The 25,764-nt window shown below is 51.6% G+C and overlaps 2 protein-coding genes across 3 annotated transcripts in view; one reads left to right on the top strand and one right to left on the bottom strand.

Annotated features, from left to right (window-relative positions):
• The first annotated feature begins 2,950 nt into the window (after positions 1-2,950).
• Positions 2,951-16,708, top strand: BNIP5 (BCL2 interacting protein 5). Its single transcript, XM_036024028.1, has 11 exons — positions 2,951-3,581; positions 4,467-4,586; positions 6,142-6,206; positions 6,467-6,707; positions 7,657-7,788; positions 8,998-9,059; positions 9,373-9,613; positions 10,445-10,576; positions 11,606-11,670; positions 13,005-13,232; positions 14,777-16,708. The coding sequence occupies exons 1-11, from the start codon at positions 2,951-2,953 to the stop codon at positions 14,810-14,812; spliced, it is 1,953 nt and encodes a 650-aa protein (XP_035879921.1). The 3' UTR covers positions 14,813-16,708.
• Positions 16,709-18,244: 1,536 nt separating this feature from the next.
• The window catches only part of PNPLA1 (patatin like phospholipase domain containing 1), a 40,968-nt gene continuing 33,448 nt past the window's right edge, over positions 18,245-25,764 (bottom strand). Inside the window, exons 7-10 of one of the 2 annotated variants that reach the window (XM_036024026.1) lie at positions 24,974-25,052; positions 23,738-23,863; positions 20,617-20,722; positions 18,245-19,870 (exon numbers count right to left, since the gene is read on the bottom strand). In XM_036024026.1, the coding sequence (XP_035879919.1) occupies positions 19,844-19,870; positions 20,617-20,722; positions 23,738-23,863; positions 24,974-25,052 (338 nt within the window). In that variant the 3' untranslated portion in view covers positions 18,245-19,843. The remainder of the gene's footprint in view (positions 19,871-20,616; positions 20,723-23,737; positions 23,864-24,973; positions 25,053-25,764) is intronic. The other variant, XM_036024027.1, reaches the window with a different exon arrangement.

The following is a 25,764-nucleotide window of genomic DNA, read 5'->3' as shown; positions in this document are numbered from 1 at the left end:
GGGGGGGGTGTTGCAGATTTGGAATTAGGAGGCCATGGGAGTCTCTCTTCACTCGGAAACACTCTCGTACGGCCAGGGTTTCACGTCACCCACCTGCCTCCCCTGCCTCCGCGGCTGCAGCTGCTCCTCCCCTCTCCTCCACCTCCTCCTGGGCTCAGAGCACTGCTGTTCCAGGGAGGGGGTGACCAAATCAAGACAGTATTCTTGAAAAAAATCACTGCTGGTGATGTAGTGGTGCTCTGACTAGAGGTGGTGGCGTGTCCTTTGAATGTGGTAGAACACTGCCATCGTCAGCAATGGCGAAAACAGTTTCCATAGCAGCAAGAGGTTTTGAAAAGATTACTGCGACTCTTTTTTTCATTAGCTAGGGAAAGATGCTCCAGCCCTCCATGCCACAGGCTCCCACAAGCCAAGTGTGTGCAGGAGGAAGAGGGGCTGAGTCCGGCAAGGGTGTCCTGTGTGGTCCCGAGCACAGGAACATGTGGGAAAATCAGCGAGGGCCTGACACCATTCAGCAAATCTTTCCAGGACAGCTTACTTAGACTTCAAAATCAAACAGAGCTTCACCTAAATTTTTCTTCCCTTTAAACCATGTGTCACTTAAGAGAGGTGGATTGGGGAAACAGAGGTCACGGCCAGCCCCACGCACTCACACCGTGTGCTGCCCGCCTGAAGGCCGTAGCGGTCTCTGGGAGGGGCCGCTGGCATCTTGCTCCTTGTTGCTTCCCTAGCACGGAGTGTAGCTCCGGTACATACAGGAGCTTAGTAAATGTTTGTTGAAAAAAACAAATATAACTGGAAAAAATAACTGAGAAGAAAGAAAAATATTTTCTCCTATGATTTCTTGTCCTTATCCCGCTCCGCTCTGTGTTTCGGAGGCACAACCCGAGGGCAGGCTCTGAGGCTTTCCAGAGCACCGGCCTGCGCGTCCTATAAGGCACCACCTGCGTTGCTAAAAGTTTTTGTATGACTCAGACGTGCCTTGTAAGGGACATTAAACAACAGATAAAGCCTTCCAAGTTGCCTGCCTTCTCCCTGGCTCGTTTTGTCACTTCCTCCAAGGCTGCCCACTTACACAAGTGGGCGCACAGCAGTGCCGGTGGCAGCCACTGGCCCCTGGCCATCCTGCCTGGTCCTTCTGCCCTAGACCCGTGCTTGAAGGAGGGAAGTCATCCCAAATATCGCTGTCACCGTCAAACTGCCCCTGTTCCCCCATGCCTTTATGTACCTCTCTCTTTACACATCTTCTTCACATTCACATGAATTCCTCCACATCTGAAATCACAATTTTAGATTCTTATTCTCGTCACTAAGCTGGACATAGTAATAGAGTACATTTTAAAATAAATGAGTCAGTACCTGCAGGAGGTAAGATGTAAATACATACATAATATATAGTACAAATACACTAAATTATACTTAGTAAATGCATGATAAGTCTATAATTACAAACTAGAGCAGTCCATCCATGAATCTAAACTCCACAGGAATCTCTGGGAGCTTGGGTTTGGGACTCAAACCATATTTTATTTTTTGTTTATCTTCCACCAAAGGGCAAAGGGTTTCCGAACAACTTTGGAGAAACTGGAAAGCCCGGGGGGGTTCAGGTTAGAGACACAGACGTGCACTGTCTGCACGCGGGCTGCTTGAGCACGGCCGGGAGGAGCTGGTTCCTCGGTCCCTCCACAGGCAGTGCGTCCTGGGCGCAGCCAAGGGGGCCCCGCTGCTGCGGGACATCTATCATGTGTTACCACACGACCAGAGATGCCCTACGTACTGTGCAGGGTGCAGTGTGTGGTACACGTGTATTCATTTGTTTAATGAGTGCTTCCTGAGTGCTACCGATGCAGGTCCTTGTTCTGGGCACTCAGGAAGCAAGGCCTAGTACAACAGACCAAGGTGGAGGGGCTCAGACAACAAATGGGTAAACATTGGGGTAAAGGGGGGAGGATATGCTGATGCGGGGTGCACAGGGAGGATCTCTGTGGGAAGGTGGCATTTCAGCAGATTTCCTGAAGGAAGGGAGGGAACAAATTATAAGGCTGTCTCGAGGAAGAATGTTCTAGAAAGAGGCAGAGTGGGCCTGAAGGCGAGCAAGGCTGTGTGACTAGAGTGGAGAGAGTGAGAGGTGACTGGACAGCTAATGAGACCAGGTCATGAAGTCTTGCCAGGACTTTGACTTTGACTCTGAGCAACAGGGGAGCCACTGGAGGAAGGAGAGTCCCCTTCTCTAACCCATGGTGGATAAGCCCCAGGGCGCAGAGAGGAGAAATCGCTGCGAGGGGGACAAGAGTAGAGCAGGAGACCGGTTAGGAGGTGGTTGAAAGAGTCCCGGTGAGTGGAGGTGGAGGAGGTGAGGCGACATGGCGGACTGAGGTCTGGACACAGTTCAAAGTGGAGCCGATAAACTTTGCCGGTGCATCAGATTTGGGGAGTGAGAGAAACAAGGAGTCAGGGGTGACTTCACATTTTTGTCTTGAGCAACTGGAAGAACGGAGTTGCCATTTAAAGGGCAGGCCTGGGCCTCTTGCTCCACCTGTGTTTGTTTCCTGCGCTGCTGCAACAGGACGGCACACACTCCTTGGCTTTGGAGCGACTTGAACTACCTGTCCCACAGTTCTGGTCCGAAGTCCGAAATCAGTCTCCACGGACTCAGATCAAGGTGTTGGCAGGGCTGTGCTCCTTCTGGGGGCCCAGGGGTGGGAGGGGGAGGGCACAATGAGTTCTGGTGCACGACCTCCTGTAGCTCAGGTTCTTCCCCTGGAAAATGGGGCGAGGACACACCTCCCTGCTAGGGTTGTTGAGGAATGAAAATGGGCCAAAGGCCTTGAGGGCTGAGATCCCTGGGCCAGTGGGCAGGGTGTATACGCATACCAGTCAGCATGCTGGCCACCCCGGGCAGTCTCCAATAGGCAATTCTAAGGGAGCTCTTTGTTTTGGTTGTAGCACAATGGAGCATCTGCAGGGCCCCCGGAAGCCCCTGTCTGTGAGAAGAGCCAGGTCCCTGGACAGATCACCGAACCCCTGGAAAGACTCAGAGTCGTGGGGCTGCCAGGGCTCTTCCCCGCCCACTGCGTCCTCCAGACAGGCGCTTCCCAGGAGCGCCAGTGACAGGAGCAGGCATCCCAAGAGCCGAAGGGCTTCGGAGGCTCCAGCCACCACAGGCACAGCCCTCAGCCAGGAGGGGACCAAGGAGTTTCTCCCCAGGGAGCAGAGACCTCCGAAGGATGCCAAGAAGGACAAGGCCCAGAGTCGGGCCCAGCAGGGGTTGCTGAAGACCGTGATGAACTTCTTCCTGAGGACAGGCCCTGAGGAGACCAGAGAAAAGGCCAGTAGAAGAGCAAAGGGGAAGGAGGGCCTCCCCCAGCCCGCAGAAGCCCCCGAGTCACCGGGGGAGCCAGCTCCCAGAAAGAAAGCCCACGACAAGAAGGCCAGCCGCAAGAAGCACAGTCACAAGAAATATGCTGATGAGCAAACCAGGGGGGTCCAAGGTCAGGAAGTCCAAGGCCAAGAGGCAGCGCTGCCCCAGACAGCTGCTGTCTTGCGCTCTGAAGAGGCTGACCAGGGGCCAGGACCCAGGGGTGAGCAGAATGTGCCTGTTTGTATGGTAACTCCATTGCCCCACCCGCAAAGGCTAGCGTGCTGTAAGCTGGCTCCTCAAACCTCTCAAAAGAGGGGACCTGGAAGGCAGGACAACTATCAGGAATGACAGCACCGTGTAACTTCTTTGAGGCATTTCCACCACCAACTAGCTGTGTGACTAGGGGCTGGTGACTTTCCTCTCTGAGCCTTAGCATTTTGGGAGAGGCCTTGGCCCGGAGCTGGCACGTGGAAAGTGCTCAATGAATGATAGCTGTTACTGTTGGTTACTCTAAACATGGACTAGGGAGGAAGGGGAAAGCAGGGAGGGAAGTGAGGATGGAAGCCCTGCCCTCCACATAGTCCACCTGTGAGGGCTGGGGCAGGGTGTCAGGGACAGAGCCAGCTCCTGGGGTGCCGCTTCTGGACTTGGCTCCCTCAGGAATAAGCTTGCTGTGTGATTCTGAGCAAGTTGCTGCTCCTCTCTAGAACCTTTGATTTCTTATCTGCAAAAAGAAGGAGCTGGTCCCCAAGGTGCCTTCCTTTTCTGACTCCTAGCATCCTGGAGTTGAATGCCCACAGCCACGTGGAGGGAGATGGAGCTTTGCCCCGTAGCATCGAAAAGTGAGTGTGTTGAAATGGAGAGAGGAGACCCAAGGAAGATCCAGGATATTTTGGGGGGTGTAGGGAAGGACATCTGGCTTGAGGCAGCCTCTTTCCAGATGGAAATCTTGGTATGTTTCTGAAGTTTTGGTTAGGACTAGAGCTGGCTACAGCAGTGCCCTCCTGCTGGGAATTCTGTGCTGTTTCCTTGTGTCAGAAGAATGTTACTGACATACCCTTATGCCCCCCACCCCCACCCACACTTGCTTTTGTCTTTGTTCCAGGCGGGGAGGATACTGGTGTCCACCAGTCCTTGCTCATCCAAGGCCAGGATGCTGGTGTCTCGGCGTCTTCTTCCCAAGCCACGGGCCGCTGTCAGGAAGAGGAGCTCAAAAAGCTGGACAGTGAGTCAGAAGCTACTGTGCCCCCTTTGCCTGCAGCTGGGGTGGCCACTGCCCAATAAGACAGATTGCTCTGGATGACCACTTAGAGCTTCAATAGTCACTCTCAAAATGCACGTGCTGACCTTGCCCCTTCTGGTGCTTCTGGACACATTTACTTATTTTAGAGTTTCACAGAAGGGAGCCTTGGGAGTGAGAACAGCCACTGGCAGACGCTCCTGCTTGTGTGTTCATAAGCATGGGATGTTTTGTGCGTGTCTTTAAATTTGTAAAAGGAATTTAGAGGAATATAGAATTTATATATATTTAAATATACAGAAGAGTGGAAAGAACAGTTCTCTGCATACTCATATACTCACAGTTGTTAACAGCTGGCCATATTTGCTTTGCTTTGCATGCATGCATGTGTACTTCTGTTGTTGAACCATTTTTAGTAAAATAATGCTTCACTCTTAAATACATAAGCACGGGTCACCAAGAAATGGGACAATCTCATACACAACCACAGTCCGGTTATTGCCCCCTAATAAAATCAATAATGTTCCATTAATCTAATTCCTTGTAAAGAACAGGCATATTTTTAAAGATACAAAACAGAGGATCTTTAAATTCACTTGTCAAAGAATAACTAAAAGGCGTTCAGTTGGTTATTGGGAAGGATGTTTATTTTACATTCTGTTTTCTCATGTGAGAGGAAATCATCTAGTAGACTGAATCAAGGAGTAAAAGCCAGGAAGGATTTATAAATGAGGGGAGTGAGGGAGCCAGTGAGGGGTGAAACAGTCTGCAGATGCCCTGGGGACAGGGACTCTCATGTGCACCTCCTTCCATGTGCACTCATCAGCTAGCTGGCCACTAGCAGAGGCCACTCTGAGCGAGTGTCTTTGCAGAGGTGGGGTGGGGTATCAAGGGAAATCATTGATGTTGCTTGTGGTTTCTCTGCTAAGACTTGGCAGTGTGGTGGAGGCATCGCCAAGGCAGGCTGTCTATGTTGTGTGGGCTGGGGTCCCTCCTTCCTCTAGCCCCACCTCAGGCCAGGCTTCCGACTGGCATATTGCAGGTTGGAATGTCAGCATTAGCCTTGCAAAGTATTTCCCAGCACGGCCCCTCATTGGACGGCCTGACTGTCTTTGGAGGGAAGCAGAACAGGGATTATGCTCCACATTTCAACAGGGGAGGAGATGAAGGCCCAGAGAGATTATAAACTTTACCCAAGGTCTCACAGCTTGCTGAACCCAAAGCAGACATTCACAGATCTGTGCAGTTCTAAGGAAATAGTGGGGCACAAGTTTACTATCTGAAGGACTGACCTAGAATTTCTTGCATGAAATGTCCTTCTTTGGCCCAGTTCCCTTCCTGCAGACCTTCCAACCCTCTCTCAGGAGGACCGGCCTCTGGGATATGGCGCTTCTGTCACCTCTGTGGCCTAAAGAGCTTCTTTTAGGAGGACCCTCATTTAACACAGAAGGGCCCAGGGGGTCTCAGAAGTCCAAGAGAGTGGTTAGAAAGCATTCTCTGTGCATCTAGAAAGATTAACTGGTCACTCGCTTTCTTCCAGAGGACACTATCATCCGGATGATAGTGCAAATGCTCCGGGAAGTGGGAGACCGGTGGGAAGAAGAGGTGAGGAGACACCTGCCTGGAAGGTTCCCAGGGGCCTGCACCTCCTCCTCCACCCACCCTCTTCCTCCCTCTCCCCCTCCTCCTCCTGCTCAAGCCTACCGGGTCCTTCCAGGCCTCCCAGCCCCCCTGCTGAGGGCTCTGTCACCTCCCTTGCCTGGGGCCGCCCTGAAGCATTTGGTTGTTATTGAGTTGCTTCTCAGGGAGATTTTCTGTCTCCTCAAGGTCAGGGGCCTGACTCAGTTTCTCTCATCTCCCCACAGCAGCTTCTAGCCTCTCAGCTAGAGGTGGCTCCACAAAACCCAGCACCACCCCTCAGGAAGAAATCCCAGGAAAAGAAGTCTAACCTCAAGAAAAGCTTTTCTCATAAGAAACACAGCTCTGAGGAGCCCAAGAGAGCGGGGGCCGCCGATGTCTCCAGCCCGGAGTCCCGGCCGTCCAAGAGGCCCAGCTTTCTGTACATGTGTGTTGGGGGCCATCGGCCCTCCATCTCCAGCAACCTTGGTGAGCAGGCTTACCGTTATCATAGCAACACTGCAGCTGCCTCCAGCTCTCGAGGCTTCCCCAGGGCTGGAATTGGCCACTGGAAGAGCAGCAGGGCCAGCTGACTTTTGCTCTTCCCTGAGCAGCATGGGGAGGGCCCTGGGGAGGAGGAAAGGGATGCCAGTGGGCCACCGCCACACGTGAAACCTCACTGCCTTGACAAGCCCGAGAAGCCTCTAGAGGAAATTGTGCTCAGGGACCCCCATCGTCCTTGTCTCTCTGCAGCCTCAGCTCCACACCCTGGCAGTGCGGAGCCCAGGCAGGAGGAAAGTGGAGACTGGGAGGCAGGAGACCTTGGCTCTGAGCTGTACTTTCTATGTCATTCTCCAGCTCTGTGCCTCAGTCTCCTGGCCTGTGATACTTGCCTTCAGCCATTTTATTATCTTCATTTTACATACGAGGGAACTGCCACTTAGGGAGGTAAAACAATGTGTTCAAGGTCATGGCCCATCAGTGATGGAGCCAGAGACCAGGAAGAAAGGATGTCCTGGCTGTCAGGGAAGAACAGCCTAGCAGGTCACCCTGGGCCGGGTACTTCACATTTTAAGAAAGAGGAGGTGATATTTGACACCAAAGAGTTAACTGTCATGCAGGGGCTTCTGGCAGATATGTTAACTCATTCTGTGGCATTTACTCTCCAACTAGTGGATCAAGCCAAGATAATGGAGGGGTGAGGTCGCTAGGGGAGGGAGGCGAGGGAGCAAAGCTCTGGAGGTCAGGTGTGGAAGTGCAAAGGCCCTGACCAGCAGCTCACGTCCACGTCCACGTCCACCCTAGCTCACTGCCCCACCCCACCCCCGCCCTGTGACCCGGCTACAGAGTGGGTGGCGGCGGCTGTGCTAACTAACGTCTCTGCAGTAGCTAACAGCCTTGGAACTAACAAAACACACCATTTCATTGTGCTACTCAGGCCTGGAAGAACCTGAAGCTCAAGAGGCCTTGTCTACAGATTGTGGGAGTCCAAGTCCCTTCGAACTTTCCACCCAAGCAGGAAGCCGGGGACCTGGAGAGGACTTGCAGCTGGACAGAGACTCAGAATGCAGTAAGTACCCCTCCCTTTTTCTCGGAGGTTCCTTGGAAAATGTATGGCCGAACCCCATCACTTGCAGAAGAGGAACAACCAGAAAGAGGCAGAGACTCGTCCAGACCTCCTGCTGAGTACAGTGGAGTGGGGAGGCAGCGTGGGGCCCCGAGCCCAGGCGCTGAACCACACTGCTGTTACTCACCCTGTCTGGCCTCCACGTGAAATGCCCTCCTCAGTGGGGCCGACATCAGCCGCAGGCACTGGCCACGGCACGGGCTCTGTAGACAGTGTGATTTAGGGCCTGGGTTTGAATTTGGACAGTGACCTCTTCCAGCCGCATTTACTTGGACAAGTTGCTTCATCTCTGGTCTCAGTTTCCTCATCACTATAATGGGGATAATATCAGTACTGACTTCACAGAGCTGTGGGAGGCGCTAAATGAATGAATGCAGATAAAGTGCTTAGAGCAGTACCTGTTATCAGCTAATAAACGTTAGCTGTCACTTATTGTTATTATTATCATCATGGTTGCTCAGAGCCCCAGGAGAGGTAAAGAGGATAGGAAGGGGTAGGGGCCGTGGGACAGAAGCTCGACAAAGGGAAGCTGCCGTAGTCATTATTGTTTTATCACTGGTGGAGCCGATCTTAAGAGTCCTAATCACTGTCGGCTCCATATGTCTGAAGATACTCTTAAAGATCTGCTTCTGCCCTGGCTGGGTAGCTCAGCTGGTTAGAGCATCACCCCCATACACCAAGGCTGTGGGTTCAATCCCCAGTCAGAACACAGAAGAATCAACTAATCAATACATAAATAAGTGGAGAAACAAATTGATGTCTCTCTCTCAAATCAACTAAAAAAATAAAAAAAGACCAGCTTTCCCCTAACTCCATTTGGCCTTGTTTGCTTTTCACAAAAAATGTGCCGTGAAGGGGAACCAAGTAGGGCCCCTGTGCTGTTCCTTACACCTAAGAGCGGCACATCCATGCCCTCGCTGGGAATGGACAGAGAGTACGTTCCGTTGAAACCAGCTCTGCCCTCAGGCCGGGCCTGAGAAATGGTGGCTCCCCAGTGGGTCAGGGCTGAGGCGGCCACAAATGCAAGCTCATTAGCACTCTGGAGCCCCATGAGAATCACCCACCCAGGGCCTCAGGAAATGAAGGCTGACCAAAGGAATGTTTTTTTTTTTTTTTTACTAGAGTGTAAGGAGCTACTTTGTTCTTTTTTAGAAAAATTTATCCAGGAGATCATCGCCCTACTCCAAGATGAGGAGGAACCGGAGGGAGAGAAGGTGAGGAGGGCGTTCCCCACTAACCCTGACTCTCACTGTGGATCCCCCTGGCCACTGCCCGGCGTAATAACTTCCCTGCGTCTCCCCCAATTCTACACCTACAGGAGCCTTGCTCCTGACCCTCCTCTTTCCTGAGGCTGCAGGTCACTCTTTTTCCCACCTCTGAGCATCAATGGCTCTTTTTCCTGCGCTGCACCCTTTAGGCCACCGTGGGTCTGTCTGGTTTCAGGGGCTACAGGTCTCTGTTCTCAGCTCACTTGCCATTTCCTCAAAGCCAAGGGCTGTAACTCAGTCTCTCTCCTCTGGCCCGCAGCAGCTTCACGTTCAGGAGCCAGAGGTGGCTGTAGAACACCTGAGCCCACCCTGCAGGAAGAAATCCCAAGAGAGAAAGTCCAGCTTCATAAAAGCCTTTTCTCATAAGAAGCATGGCTCCAAGGAGCCCAAGAAGGGGGGAGTTGCAGGTGCCACCAGCCCAGAGTCCCGGTTGCTCAAGAGGCCCACCTATCTGGCCCTGTGTGTTGGGGGCAATCGGCCCTCCAGTGCCAGCAGCCTTGGTGAGTAGGCCTGGTGTTACCATGGTAATAGGCTGCTTCTGACTCCAGGCTTCTTCCTCCAGGGCAGGGGTTGGCCAGCTGTATGGCCTCTCATTCAGTCCTGACTTTTGCCCTCTGCTCTGAGCAGAGTGGGGAGGTGTGAGAGGACCGTGGGGAGGGGAGAGGAGCAGGCTGCTGGCTGGACCCACCGCTCACAACACACTCCCCACTCCCACCACACACACGTTTAGAAACAAGTGTGGTATGAGAACAGTGCATCTGCACATTAGACAAGTGCATCAGAGTCACCTGGAAAGCTAATAGAACCCAGACCCAGGTCTGATGAAGGAGGACTTGCCCTGGGTTGTCCTTTGCTGATGAGCACGAGGTCCCCTGGTTTACAGTGATTAGCATGACATCTATGGAGCACCCACTCCATGCCACTTTCACACATTATCTCATTTAACCAGCTCACAAACCTGAGAGGCCAGTCTTAATACTTCCATTGGCCAGATGGAGAAAGTGAGGTTCCGACAGGCCAAGTAAATTGGCAGAGCCTCGAAGAGTTAAAGGGGAAGTGCATTCCCCTGCCTGTCTTCCTCCTGGGCAGAGAGGAGGCAGAGGGGGTTGGTGGAAGAAAGAATGAGATTTCTGGAGGGGACAAATAGAGTCCTGTAAGCTCCTCTGAGGTGGGTCCATGGGATCTGGGGCTCACCCAAGAGCCTGGAAAACCAGGAGCCCTCTCGTGCCAATGTCTGTGGGCGGCTGCTTGTCAGAACCTGGGTGAAGTGATGTGCTTGTGGACTCGAGACGGGTGCAAACACACTCACGCCAGCTCTTTTCTGCCTTCAGAGCTGGAGGGCCTTGAGTTCCAGGAGTCTTCGCCTGCAGAAGGGGGACGAGTTGGATCCTCAGAAGCATCCTCCCAGGCTGGAAGCCACAAGCCGGAAGGGAGACCTCTGCCGGATGGAGCATGTGAATCTAGTTAGTACCATCTGCTGTCCCCTGAGATGGTGCCCCCTGGAGTTCACAGGCCAGACCTGAGGCCCTGGCCGGTGTGACTCAATGGGTTGGGTGTTGTCCCACAAAGTCAAAGGTCACTTGTTTCACCCCTGGTCAGGGCATATGCCTTGGTTGTGGGCCAGGTTCCCCGTTGGAGGCGTGCAAGAGACAACCAAGTGATATTTCTCTCACAGGCCGTACTTGAGCGGGGATCTGGGAGGGCAGCTGACAAACATCTGGGGGACTCTGAGGGCAGGGAGGAGATAGGGTTGGCCTTCCAACTGGGGCTGTTGGGACAGGGCTGGAGGTGAAGAGCCGTTTTCCAGGTAGAGAACACCCATCTATTCTGTGGGAAATGACTTTACCCCACCCCACCCCTGTGGTTTGTTGAATGTTTCATTAAATCCCTAGTTTGCTGTGGTCTCATAATCAGTGGCATACTGGCCAACAAGTTCTTGGAGGCACCGTGTGAAGAAGGGAAGCCCCCATCTGTAGCCTTTGAAGATTCCTGTGGCATAAACATCCCCACTGTGGCCAATTTCAAGCTGCCAATACTTTATAACCATGGGTCGACAATTTCCCTGCACATTTACAATTAACCCTTGGTAGGAGCAGCCACCTGCAGGGCACTGCTTATAGCCCTGGCCGAGGGGCACATTCCTGCTCCATCGGTAGCCATGGAGTTCCCCTCCCTGCATTCTCATTAGCTGCTCCTGGTCCCAGCTCCCATCCCTGACTGTGCTACTCGGTAGCCTGGATAAGGGCCACCGGGAGGTCTCAGTTTTCCCATCTGTCTAATGGTTACAAGTGAAGCGCAGCAGCCCAAAATCCCTTCTGTTTCTATACAGCAAACCCAGCGGAAGCTCTCATGCTGAGGCTCTCGTTGAGGGAAGATTTTTCCATGCCCTTCATAACTCATCTGTGGGCTCTGTGTTAGAGACGCGATAGTCGTAATCCGTAGACGCGTTACTGCAGAACTTGTCAACAGTGTCTCTTCTTTACTTTCTTCAGAGAAGCTGATCATCCAGAAGCTGGTGGTCCTTCTCCAAGAAGTGGATGGCCATTTGGGGGAGCAGGTAAGAACTACTTAGTCCCCCCAAGGGCAACCCCAGGGGTATCATCAGCCCACCACTGAGACCTGGGTTCAACCCCCATTTCTGTATCTCGCCGACCTTGGGTGTGTCCGTTCACCTCTCTGAGCCTCACTTTCCTCTTTTGCAAAACAGAGATAAATACCTACTTGACAAAGTTTAGTGCATATATAGAAAATGCCACACACGTAGTAGATGAGATAAATGTTAGTTTACAATAACATAAAGCTCACGTGGCTTCCCGGTCAGCCAGGACCTCCCCCCATCCAAACCCTCCTTGCAGTGCTGCTCAGGGCTCACCTCCGTGGGTCTGGAGGGATGCGAATTGGGGTCGTCAGCCCCGGCACACTCTTCAGCATCTATGTGGTCTCCAATTCTTCGAAGCTTTTAGATTTTCCTCCCCTGCTAGGTAGCCTATAACAGACAGTTCCCTGCCCCCCAGAACCTCACAGTCTACGTGGAGAAACACATGTCACATATGAAGGGGTCGCTGGGTGTGAGCTCAGGTCACTGATGCAGCGATCAGCTGGAGGGCCTGCAGGTGCCTCCCAGCGCTCGGCCTGACTCCCCACAGCTGGAGCCCGAACACTCGTGCCTGAGGACTGGCCCCCAGAGCCACTTTGCCACCACACAAAGGTTAGAATGGACACACTCTCCCGCCCCAGGAGCAGCCCTCAACCAATGGCTGACAGGAGCTGGTGCACACAGCCCCCAGCCCCTTGCCCTGGGGTGGGGAGGACTTTGAGGAGCTGGTCCCTTCAGTGCCCCGTGTGGGTGGGCCGAAGCCTGTGCGGCTGCTTTCCCATCCTCATCCTAGGTCTCCATTTCCCATCAGGGTTTCCCGGGGTCACTCTCAACATGCGGGAGCTCACCCTAGACTTTGCCTCTGGGTCGGCCTGAGGGGGAGCCCAACCTAAGATATCTAAGTATGAAGAAGAGGAGGTTTAGGGTGGGAACTAAAACTCACGCACATCTATGCTGACAAAACATTTCACATAAACCACCTCCCCAAATCCGCCCCTGCAGCAATAGTCAGTCGCCCTCCTATTTTCTACATGAGTAAGTAGAGGCTCAGAGAGGCCACACAGCCAGTGCATGCGATTTAAATGTATTTGTCTGGGTCCGAAGACCTGTACATTCCCCCCACTTTGTCCTGCTGTTTGCAGCTGGGCCTTGCAGCACAGACGCTGACTGGCTGTGGGTGGTGGAGGAACTGAACCCAGGAGCCGTCCCAGGGATAACAAGGCACACCGCCTGGCCGTGGGTGGGAGGGTCGCCTGCCAGCAACACTGATGGCCTCACTTCATTTCTGCTTCCAGATCAGGCGATACCCCAGCTTTAAGAGGTTTTTTTACCAGCTCCCAGATGAGTCCCTCGTAAAGCTGACCGCCACCCTGCGCAGACAGGGCGCCTGCTGCCCGGAGTCCGACAGGAACCCCGCTGAGAGGCCCTACCAGTTTGCCTTTGGCTTGGCCAACAGTCGTCACAACGCCCTCAGCCTGATGGGCCTGCGCTACCCCCAGTTCCCGAACCGGGAGGCCCCGCAGGTGAGAAACGGCAAAGAGGCGCAAGGGGACGAGTGAGGACACGGTCGTGGTCGAGACAGGATCTGCTTACTGTCCCCTCTCCCCTGCCCAGTTCAGGACTTTTGGGGTCCAGCTCAAATGCCACCTGCTTGCTGAGGCCTTTTGAGACGATTCTACACCACAGTGACTGTTTTCTTTCCCCACACCCTCACTGGCTTTACCTGCATTTTCCTTATTGGCCCTGGTGTCTAACTGTGCGAGTTTCCATACTTTTCAACATCAGTATGGAACACTGGGTTGGCAGCTAGCTAAGCTCGCCCTCTTATTATTCCAGGGGTTCTGCTGCTTGGCTTCCCAACTTGCAGCTGCCATAAAATTTAAATAGCAAAGCAAAGTAAGATCACATTCAAATAAGGGGTGGTAGAGGTAGATGAGAAGGCTCCACGGGCTGTTTGCTTCTGGAGGGCTTCCTGGAGGCGCCCCATCCAGACCTTGGCTAGAGGATGAACAGTAGCCTCCCCTCTGCAATTACTCTCTCTTCTGATTGTTTTCACACTTTTCCCTCGCCCAAGGCTCTGAGATGTTCCCTTTAGAAATAATACTTATCACTGTGTTTTTCAAAGGTCTGAGTTTTCACATGTTTTTTGGAGGACCCTGATGAACAATTTTCCCTTCCCCTTTCAAATCTACTTAAGATAACCTGCTTGCAAACATTGGACCCTGCTCCATAGAGCAGAAGCTACTGAGTGAGGGTGTGACTTTAAAGGGAAGGAGTGTTGTTTGTTGGTGTGGGACACGCAGACCCAGAACTTCTGTGTCCTGGGAAACCAGAGCGCTGTCACCACCACTCACACTCTGTCTTCCTCTCCTGGAAGGAGCTTCGGGCGCCATGGGCTGAGGCTCACAGGAAAGCTGGTCCTTCTCTGTGATGCTTGTGCCGTGTTATTCCAATGCTCCGCACCGCTCTGCCTCGTTCTCCTGCTGAGAACTCCTCCTGACCTTAGACCTCTCTCTTCTCAGCCTCACTGTCTTCTCCCAGAGAATGGGGGTACTGCAGACAGTTTGGCCCCTAGATGGATTAAGTAATAGCTCATGAAGGGATCCAAGTTCTTTGGGAAAGACATTACAAAAACATGAGTTCTGACACCCTCAGGAGCCCTGACTCCGTCCTCTGGTTCCATTCATTCATCCATTCACTCATGTGACCTATAGATAGTGCATAAGGCTCTGTGAGGGCCTGCGGAATGTTCTGCTAGTGGAGAAGACAGAATGTTTACTGATGACAAAATTTAATGTCAATTAAATGCCCAATTAGTGGTGATTGAGGCCAATAAAGCAAATTGGTTCTGGGAGATTTCCAGGAGGTGGCAGGCATTGATTTTGAGGATGGAGAGGCTGTAGATGGGGGGAAAGGACAGGCAGGCAGAAGGTGCGGTGTGAGCAAAGACCCAGAGGGGGAGCTAGTCTGCTGTGTTGATGGGTTAATGTGAAGTCCATTGTCACCAGAGTGGAACCTACAAATAATCAGACTCTGGATAAAACTTCTGTTCTTTTTCTCCTCCCAGAACATCACAAGCCCTGAGGTACAAAGTCCAGACTGAAAGCTGTGCTTCCCACTCAAGCACGCCCTTGAACAATCCAAACGACTGGTGGCTTTAGCCAGGACACCCTGAGGATGCTTCATAATTGTCCCAATTCAGGGCTTCGCAGGCATGACTGCAGACAAGAGCGAATGACCGTTCTGCATCCTCCTGTAGTCATGGGCTTATTGAGACTGAGGATGCACGAAGAATTCTTCCTCAGAACGAGCGGCAGAGACTATGCTGGGAGAAACAAGCACTGGAGTGGGAGTTAGGAGACTCGGGCATCCAACTGCTGACCTGCTTCAAACGTGCTGCAAGGCCTGGTGTACCCCTGTCCTCTCCAGACCTTGGGTTCTGGGCTGGACGAGGTGACCCATTATATGCCTTCTGGTTCTGTACTGCTAAAATCTGTCTAAACAGGGTAGGGAGTGTTTTATTCTGTGGCTAAACATAACCTCCCCACTGAGCTGGAGGCACTCACCAAATGAATGAATGAAATGGTGGAGAACTCCTAAGATCCAGGCAGTGTGTTAGGCATTCACGGGAGGCCTCGCTTCTCAGCTGGAATTACACAGCCAGTGATTCTATCCCTAAACTGTGGGGCGGGAGGAAACGGGCGGGGGGGTGGGGGGTGCTGCCTCGATGAGCACGGCCTGGAGAGTTGGGCCAGGACTCGAAGCCCCTGCATTCTGCTGACAACCCTAGTGCCAACTTAACCTGCCCTTGGGTTTTTACTTTTATTTGAGAGTTACTAAATCCTTAACCTTATTTCTTTACTGCTTGATTCACAGAGCTAAAAACATGCCACTATCATATAGTGGCAAATGACTTGCTGACATTTTTTCAGATGTTGCTGTTAATGAGTCTTTAGCTTTAAAAGTAAATTTTTGTTTAATCTCTCACTAGAACATCCAGATGCGTTTAAACAGGTATGCCTCTATAGGCAACACATAACTTGCTCAGGTCACAGTGCTTACCGCCCATACAGATTTGTAGATCCCTCCCAGGAGGTCTGCCTGCCCAGCTAGGGAAGGCCTATGGACTGGGGATCACCGGTTCCAGAAACCTTCCAAACCTGTGTCCTGTCATTCCATCACCAGAGAAACGAAGCTGATGCCTTTCAGCTCCCCCATCTCATGGGGGTTTGCCAAGAGTCAGTGAGAACGTGAATGTGAAGGGTTCTGAAAACTGCATAGCCCCATGTCCATGTATGTCATTTGTATTACAGGCCCAATCTGGTAGTTTTCAGGGAACTGGGGGGGGGGGGCGGGCTTCGAGCTGGACGACCACGGACAGTTGCACGGGTGTGCTCTGCTCAGGAGCACCATGGCCCAGGGCGTGCTGTTCTCTTCCTAGATGTGGTAGGTTTGTAGATTTATGACGACAGTTTTCCAGCTGATGGCAGTGGTCTTGAGAAAGGGCCCCTTTTTGCTTTTGTTTAAAGGTGATGTGTGGGCTGTTAGGGGCTCTGCCTTCTGCAACTGAACAGTTTCAAGAGCTTGGCTCTGGTGCACGCAAGAGGCCGTAGGGGAGAGGGAGTTAACACCTGGACGGCAAACGCAGTCTTGTCACCCTTGAAGGACATGGTGTTGCGGCATGGAACCTGTGGCGAGCACTGTGGGGTGGGACTGGGGTGGGGGGCGGGGAGGACACGTCCAGGGCAGAGGCCTTGGGTGCTTAGATGGGACTGACCTCAAACCTGAGGCAAAGTTCAGGAATTTCAGCTAAGCATATTCTGAAAGTCACTTAGCATTGTTGCTTCTAAGAAGTGTGGGAGAGGCGAGGTATTTATGGGTTTATTTGAGGCAGCGTTTAGGACTACAGTGCCAAAACTTGAAGGATAGGAGTCAGTTCTAGATGGGGGTCAGGAACCTTCTGTGTGTGGTTTCTCAGGTGGAACGACATTCTTTGAGCTGTGTGAGTGCTTGGTACGAGTTTCTGATGCTGGCATCTCTGTCTCATGTTTGGACTGTGTTATTGGAACAAATAAAGAAGCTGACTTGTCCAAAGGTCTCACCTGTATTATTTACAACGGGCCAAGATGGGGCACACGGGTCACATCTAGGCCTGTCAGGTGCCTGAAAGGCTGTGGGCGTCAGCCCCCTGGTCCCCGCCTGGGGACCCTCTCTGGGTGCTTTCCAGGTGTCCCATCCTTGGGGAGCCACCTTGCTGAGCCAGTGAAAAGTAAGTGCTCCGGGCTAACGCTGAGGTGAATCTTAAGGTGACTCTTAAGGTGACAATTAATTATATGTCCAGGTAAATGTGGGCCAGTTCTGATCCTCTATCATCTGTTTTATTAGTCCCTAAATTCTGGTACCTAAACTCTGTCCCTCAGAATAGAGGGGTAGGATTGACAGAATATAGCGCCTAGTTTGGGGTCTGGAAAATGTGGTGCACTGAAATGCACTAAAGGTGTCCTTTCCCCTCTCTCAGATAACACGCCGAGTTCTTCCAGTGCCTCCCAGGGGAAGGCGGCCTGTCTTCTTTTCAAACCACATTTCCATTCCCCAAGCCTTGAGGGCTCACCATAATGCTCTAAGGACAGCAGGGGGCAGTATTACTATCCTCATCTCCCAGATGAGGAGGCTAAGGCTCAGGGTGGGAGGTGCCTCCTTCAAGGCCACACAGCTACAGACAGAACAATCCATTAGTTCATTTTTTCAGCCAATATTTATTGAGCGTTTACTATGTGCCAGGTCTGATGTAAAGGACCCAGTCCCACCCGAAGGATGCTGATGGACCTCACTGGCTACGGGAATGTTGTGTCAATGGGAATTCAGGGTGGTGGACACCATGTGGGGGTGGGCCTCCCTCAAGTCACACCACGGAGGCTTTCCAGAACACTGGGGTACATGGCAGACCTGGCTGCTTTGAAAGGCTCTTAAAAGGAGGGCAAGTAACGTCAAGACATAATTAACCTAATTTCTCACCCTGAGAAGTCAGGAGGCTAAGTGGGTGAGTCAGAGATAATGGGTCAGCCAGGAGCTGGCTGAGTTCGGGGTGTTAGCAGGGTCACAGCGAGGGCAGCACTGTAGCTATCACTCAGATATACTTGTTTGGGAAACCAGAGAATGTCCTGGCCTTGGCCTTGGCACCAGTGAGACATCCCAGTTTCAAAGCATGGTGACTATGGCATAAAAAAACCCCCAACCCAATAGCCCTGGTTGGCGTGGCTCAGTTAGTTGAGTGCTGGCCTGTGAACCAAAAGGTCACTAGTTTGATTCCCTATCAGGGTGAATCAGTGCCTGGGTTGTGGGTTTGGTCTTCCATGTGAAAGGCAAGAGATCCAAGTTTCTCTCTCACACTGATGTTTCTCCCGGTCTCTTTCTCCCGCCTTTCTCCCTCTCTAAATAAATAAATAAATATTTAAAAAAACAAAACAAAAACAATCCATTAGTGTTTTTTAAGCATAAAAAGGAGAAAAGAACTAATTAGGGGTTGCCAAATTTAGCAAATAAAAATATCGGGCCCCAGCTAAATTTGAATTTCAGATACACACAAAAATAACTGTAATACTGGAGACATAGTTATACTAAATAACTATTTACTGTTTATCTGAAATTCAAACTTAACAAAGCTTCTGGTATTTTACCCCTCAACCCTGCAACTAACGAAAGAACAATTCTCTTGATCACCTCAAAGTGGGGAAAGAGGAAATTAAGCAAAATGAAGGAAAACATCCAAGGGGCTTTACTGATACTTAGAACGAACATGAGAGAGGCTTCGGGGTAAGAGGGCAGCTAGCACCATGTTCGCTTCTCCCTTGCATGCCAAGCGATGCACATTCCTGAGCTGTGCCGGGCTGATACGCTCCCTCCCCTGGTTCCTGCGTCTCAGGCCTCTGGGCCCGCGGCCACTTGCCAAAGGTGAGGCCACTCCTGGAGGAAAGGCCTGTGGCTGGGCGGGTCACTCCACAGGACCCGGGCGCTTCCCTTGACTGGTCTGGGCCACAGAATCAGAGTGAGCAGGGGGTCCAAGGACACTGGAGACTTGATTCTGCTCCGGCCTGTTAAAAGTGGGCTCCCTGGGGCCTCCTGGCCATAACAGCTCCTCCCTCCACGGCTAAGTTCCTGAGAGTCCTCCCAGGGGCCCCAGCCGGGTTCAGGGCCGTCTTCCACCCAGCCCCCAGGGATGTGTGTTCCAGGATTTGCTAGGCAATACGTCTGAGGCCTGGGGACAGCCTGGGCTCCTGCACTGGGCCTGGCTGGGGTGGGAGGTTATGTGCACTCTGGGGAGCAGAGGGGCTAATTTTTTTCTGAACAGGCTGGAAAAACTGAGGCCAAAGGTGTCCTTATCATGGAACATTTTCACTTTGGTGTGAACAGCTGAGTCTGCCCTCATTCCAGCTAGGGGGCAGGCGGGGCAGGGGTGTTTGACCCCCTGATTTCCTGTAGCACTACACCAGGACTCCAGGAAGTCCAGGGCCACCAGCTGGACACGGCTGCGCCAGACAGTCCCCGGGCAGCTTGGAAGCCTGACGCCAGCTCAGTGCCATCAGGGGATTCCAGCAAGCGTCTGAGGTGGAGTCCGGGAGTTCCAACTTGAGCTTTTAGTATGCTGTGTGAATTAAAACAAAACAAAAGAAGAACCTGTTTTTTTTGACACCACAGAAAACAGGAAAGTGTCCACGGCTCAGCCCTGCCTGACCCCCCAGGGTTGCCCTCTGTGGGCCAGATAGATCCTGTGGGCTAGGACTGATCCTGCCAGTCTCAAAGAAGCAAACTCAGGCAGGGCTTGGGAGGGAGGCGCTGAGCCCTGCCAGCCAGGAGGGGGCGGTGCGGCATGCTCTTCAGTTCCAGTCCACTTGCTTGTCTGTCCTTGTCTGCCCGTCTAGAGCAGGGTAGTGGAAGGATTGGAAGGCCCACAAGGAAGCTGAGAGGATGTTTAGACAAGAAGTTGGTCACCCGGGAGAAGCAGGACCCCCTGCACCAACAGGTGTGACAGTGGGTGCCGCCCTGGTCCCCAAAAGGCCAAGGTGAGGGGCCAGCATCTGAGAACAGAAGGGAGGAGCCTCGGCCTCGGGGCTGTCAGGTCCTGTCCTGTCCCAGCTCAAGTTCTCTCTCGGCTCACAGCGTCCTAGGGGAAGACACAGATTCGTCAAGTCTAAGTCCCTCATCTGGGACTCCCTCCCCCTCATCTCCAGCCGAGAATGTTCCTCACAGCTTCACACCCCTTGGGCAGTCCGAGCAAGGAGCCAGGCCCAACTTTAGCCAGCCTGATGCGTCCAAATTGGAGCTCTCCCTTCATACCAAAAACCAGTTAGAAGGGTCACTTTATTACACAAGGGTCTTTTGCAAATGGAGAATCCCATTTGCACAGCAGGAATTGATAAGAGAGTTTGACACATTACTGGGGCTACAAAGTCCGGTTAATATTTGGGTTTTTGGGGAGGGGGAGGAGGCGGGGTGGCCCCAGGGTCAGAGTGCAGTTGTGCAATGTCCCACTGCCAACATCGGGGGTGGGCACTCTGTGGACATATTTATGTCGTATGTCATTTGTACTGCTTTCTATATGTTATCCACACAGTTTTGTAGCTTTGTATATCATTCACACAGATTTCTAGCAGTTAGCAGTCAATTGTTTTAACAAAATCGGTGTATTAGAACAACCTTCCAGCAGCTGGCAGTCAAGATCACGAGGAAGGTGTGCTGTTTTCTTAGGGCACAAGGCACTACGGGCTAGTGTTGGCCTTGACTATGACCAGGAAGAGGCAGGTGGGGGCAGAAGGGACACTGGGTTGATGGTGTTCAAGGGTCATCCCAGCAACTAGGGACAAGGCAGGCAGTGCCCAGCCTCCAGGCACACCCCAGGGTGGTCCACACCTCAGGACAGCTGCATTCCTGGGTCCCGCTGGGATGAGGCCCATAGGTGACCCAGACAGTCTTGGAGGTGGAGAGCACAGAAAAGTCGAGTGGGCAGGGGGCAGATCTGGATGGGAGAAGCTGAGAAAGCACGTGTGAGGAGAAAGGAGACAAATCTTGGGGAAGGGAAGACCTGAGTTCCAAACCCTCCTCTACCTGCTGTGTGACCCTGGGCAAGTCACTTGCCCTCTCGGGGAAACTGCAGGAAGACACGTGCTGAACCCATCTTGGAGACACGCTGGCATGTACATTTGCACATTACAGGATGATTTTCAAATCTGACTGTGTCGTTCTGTTGTGTAAACCCCACGAGGACTGCCCAGCACCACAGGCGAAGTCCAACCTCCTTGGCATGGCAGCCCGACCTGCCTGCCAGGCCTCCCTGTGCACCTCCTGCTGCAACTCCAGGCCTCTCCCCGCCCACATGGAGAAACTAGGACCAGACCCTGGGACTTCCGGCTCTCGCTCCAGCTCTGGGTGGCTGCTTTGGGTTGTTGTATCACTTTGTGGTCAACATCCAGACGCTGGTGACAGGTCCCTGGATTTGGATCCTAGCTCTGCCACCTACCCGCTGTGTGACTTTGAGCATGTTACGCAACCTCTCTGTGCCACCGTGCTTAGGACGTAGTAACTACTACATACATTTTAGCTGTTATTGTTATATTCACATTTTAATAGGTGGAAATTCCATAGTAACTCAGAGGAGAGGCTCTAAGTGGTAGAAATTTTAAAAGTCTGACAGTTAGGAGGATCTGAGTAGCAATCAGCAAGATGGACCTCCGCCACTTGCCGTCATAGCCTGCAGGCGGTCTCCCAATTTCTCCTCTTTCCACTTTGAGGCCACCCAAGGGAGATGGAGCCGCTGGACTCTGTAGGAGGACAGACCGGCCGGCAGAGGAAAACTATGCTGACACATGTGTCTAGCCATGCTCTGGAGAAGGTCAGTTCTGGTGTAACTGCTGGTCCTGGAATGAAAGGGCCAGGGAGCAGACTTGACCCCAGCTGGTAGCCTAAGGAGAGCTACACCATGCCACTCATAGACCCAGAAACAGGAAAACAAAGTTTTATTTTGTAATGCACTGAGATCTGTGGTGCAGGGAGGTTGTTTGCTATGCAGCATTATCATAGCAGTGATAACCAACTGATACAATATCAGAGTATAAATTTGAATGTCTGATTTAAAATGTGTGCCCATATGCATGCACACTCACACACATATTAACGTATGGAACACCTACGCTGTAGCTTTCATTTCTGCCTCTCTAGTCTTTGTTGGGAGGGATATCAGCTGGGGACCAGGAGTTCACACAGGACTCGCCCATGGCTGTGACGGTGTCCCTGTGATGGCAGTTTGGGAGGAAATGAGCAATTCTCTATGCCTAACATTTTTTAGCTTCTCTTTTCTGCACCTACCCTGGTCTTTGACGCTCAGAGCAGTGAGTCTGTATGGGATTGCTTAAGATCATCCACGGTGGGTCGCCTCCAGGCAGCTCTGCAGCCTGTGCTATAAAGGAGTACTGGACACAGCATGTGTGACCCACTGACAGCAGTGTCTCTCACAGCTTGTGAGTGTTGTTTATTTGTTTTCATCACCATTTGCTTTTTATAAAGCACCTTGATTCCTAGAAGTTTGCCAACCATGGCAGCTCTGGTTGAAACGCATAGTTCCCACTGCTCTGATGTGCGGGAAGAGGCTGGCCCAGGAATCAGGGGACCTGAGTCGGGACCTGGCTCCCAGCTAGGAAGGCTTCCCCACACCCACTGCAGACCAGCCTGCATTCTCACGACCTAGGGTCAGAGATATGACACCCAAAGGTCAAGGAAGTCTTGGGTATGGACACCAAGGAACAGAATGAGAATAATTTCAGACTGCACTGACACAGTGACCACCAGAGACCCCCAACTGCCTGCTGGGTCCTGCATGCTCCCTGCCCATCCATTAATCCAGAAAGTGCCCTGTGGGTCTGCCCCACTTCCTGTAGCAGCCCTGAGAATCTCCTCCCCACCCTACTGCTTCCCCCGACCCTCAAAGCACCTACCTGCCCCAGGTGAGACTCTGACGTCATCTACCTAACACCCCACTGACCACCCAGGGACCCCCACTCGGCACAGGAGCAACCTGGAAGGATGTCCCTTAGAAGGACTGGATATTTTTCTGAGCAATAAAGCTTGAAGCAAACTATATAGCAATGTGGGCCTGTCCCTTTAGGAGAATACTTTGATAATCCAGGAAAATAATTATAGATGACACCCGGTTTGGTTTGTGTTTGAGGCTGGCATTTTGAGTCTGTGGGTATGTATGTATGTAGGTGTGTGCCTTTAACAATGTTATTGTTCAGTAGAAAAAAAAGGAAAAATTTAAGGCTTGGTTTATATGAGGCTCATAGTTCATCAAATTAGTAGGTTTTATTCTTGTCTTTGGTCTTGAGTTCAAAGTTCAAGATAAACTCTTGAGAGTTGGGGATCGAGTTTAATTCATCTTTGATTTCCCCAGAGCCCAGAAGAGTACTTGGCACCTACTAGGTAATAAATGTCGATCGAGTAAATCAATGACAATATAATATAGTAAAAAAGCTATAAGAAGCTGGCCTACATTGACTAGGGCTTTTAGTTGGAGGGTGGGAACAGTTAGGAGCTTGACATGTTGAGGGTCATGTGGGCACTGACCTCTCTAGTTTGGTTTTCTGGTGTAGTTTCTTCAGAAGCTGAGAGGTAGCTAGCCAACCTCTGGGAGTTACAGAACTGTGGGATCTGCTAATTATCAAGTGCTGTTGTACATCTTGTTCTCTGAGAAGCAATGCACACAGTTGACTTCACTAAATGCGCACAGCAGCTTCATGAGTTGGTATTAGCTCCAGTTTACAGATCAGGAAATAGAGGCTCAGAGAGGCCATGTATCCTAAGCATGCTGAGCAAGGCCGTGGCAGATCACAGGTTTCATTTTGGGTGCATCCAACCCCAAAGCCCAGCTCCTAGCCCTCACACCTGACCCTCTTCCCCCTCCTCCCTTGAAGATTTTCCTGCAGACCACTCCCAAAGCTGCTCCTGCCTGCGGAACTTAAGAAACATTAGTCATACTCACTGCACTTTGCTGCCTGGTTTTTTGGATCGTGGTTGTCTTGGGAAGCCTTTTCTCGTGCCACTTGCCTTCAGTTTGTTCTTCTTGAATACCTCACTGGCCCAGCGGGGGCCTGCAGCAGGGCTCGCCCTGGGCAGAGAGAGGCAGTGAGTGGTTTGAGTGGTTTGTTGATGTCCCGTCCTCCACCCTCAGGGCCCTGCTCTAGCTCAGAAGGTATCAGACACTCCCGTGCTGTGCTTCTCAGTCCCGGGAGCATCAGAGTTCCCCGTGACCTTTACTTCATGATCAGTGAATATTTATCTGAGTAATGCCATGCTAACTAGTCAATAGAAATTCAAACTTTTACATAGTTATTTGTCAAGGCAATAGTTTAAATCATGTGAACAAAAAGCATAATTTATGCCCAAGCACAAAATTATTAAATATATGCAAACTCTTACAGAAAGTTTTATAATTAAAATTACATTAAGTGAAAGAATCAGGTATATTTTAATGTATTTGATATGACATGCTATGGGGTGGGAGCCTCAAAAGTTGCAGGCCCTGCTCTCCCCATCAGTCTCGCTGTGGCCCCAGAGGAACCCCACCCCTGCCAGAGCGGCCCGGGTAGGCGGGCATGAGGTTCGGGGCAGAAATGCCCTTGACCCACCCTCTGACCTCCCACTGTCCTCCCACTGACTAACCCAACTGGTGTCCAGCCAGAAAGGGAGCCTGGGGACTCAAAAGTATAGAGATGCTTGGGCTGCGCCTAATGGCCGCAAAGATAATTGTGGAGCCCGTTACACACCCAGATGACTGATGCGCATTGTAAATACAATTTTTCCCGGGACAATCTACAACACAGGAATATTAGCTTCCTTATCATGCCAATAAAAAATCTTTTGGATTAAGGGAGGCCCTCAGTTCATAGCACGCATTGGCTATCCAAGGCCAGGATGCAGCAGCCCACTTGCTCTCTTGAACTGAGATGTCACTGGAGTGTCGCACTGCACTGAGAGTAGGTGCATCCCTAGTGCGTGCAGCAGGAAGCTAAAGAGAATGATGTTATCGGCACGAACAGGCCCATTTCTCACACACCGTCCCCACTGAAGAAGACCAGGGAGGGATGGTAGTCTGCAATCGCACAAACTAGAAAAGGACCCCAATGTTCCTAAGGCAGCTGACAGGATGGAAAATGTCACTTAGTTGCCCCACTCCCATCAAAGGAAAGAAGGCATTCTCAGTGAGGGAGAAACTTACAAGGTGTCGGGCTTGCTGGTGGACTCCTTCACACTCACCAGAGGTCTCGTACTTGGGGGAATTAAAGAGGCAAGAGGAACTACAGCAAAAAGAAATAAAAATGTAGGAGACAAGAGTGAGATGGTGTGGGGCAGAGGTACTTAGTCACTTTTGATAGAACAATAGGAAGTAAGCAAGAGTGTTCAGAAAGAGCAAAGAACTCTTTCTTTCTCAAATTCTCATGTTTAGGACCAAAACCATATTGTTGGATTCGACAACAATGCAGTGGCCTCTGAGGAGGGCTGATGCTGACCTTCACACAACATCATCGACGATCCCCTCACAAAAAGTGGACATGCTAGGGAGCGGAGCGTTTCCAGGAAAAACCCCACAGGGACTGACCCTTCCATCACCTGCTTTATGTAATGCATTTTTCTGTTTTTTTTTGTTGTTGTTGGAATAGAAAATATTAGTAGTTTTATGACCATTGTTCTTAAGTAAGCCCTTTGTATGTTTTCAGAGTACAGGGATATATAATACATGAAGATTACTATATAATAATGTAATACACGTAAATAAAAATGATATGGACTCCTACCTGAAGCTCTTTCATTTGGAGAACTGGTGGATATCTCAAATTAATTTGCAGTTCCTTCATTTACAGGTTTTCCTAGGGCCTGTTGCAGCACCCCACCCAACAGCATGGCCGTTGCTACCTGACTGGCAACACTAACCCTCTCTGCCCAGCTGCCACAGCTGCCTTATGGCGAGGTAGAGGCTCCACTGGAGGCTCTAACAGGGCCCCTCACCCG

Source organism: Phyllostomus discolor, chromosome 4 (genome assembly GCF_004126475.2).
Source record: "Phyllostomus discolor isolate MPI-MPIP mPhyDis1 chromosome 4, mPhyDis1.pri.v3, whole genome shotgun sequence".
Classification (NCBI taxonomy): Eukaryota; Metazoa; Chordata; class Mammalia; order Chiroptera; family Phyllostomidae; genus Phyllostomus; species Phyllostomus discolor.
This window is presented reverse-complemented; position numbering and strand designations above follow the sequence as displayed.

Excerpts from the sequence above, each read along its gene's own strand:
- BNIP5 (XM_036024028.1), top strand. The coding sequence starts at position 2,951 with ATGGAGCATCTGCAGGGCCCCCGGAAGCCCCTGTCTGTGAGAAGAGCC. Across the intron at positions 7,789-8,997 it reads GGACAGAGACTCAGAATGCA|AAAAATTTATCCAGGAGATC; the intron begins GTAAGTACCCCT and ends GTTCTTTTTTAG. Across the intron at positions 9,060-9,372 it reads AGGAACCGGAGGGAGAGAAG|CAGCTTCACGTTCAGGAGCC; the intron begins GTGAGGAGGGCG and ends TCTGGCCCGCAG.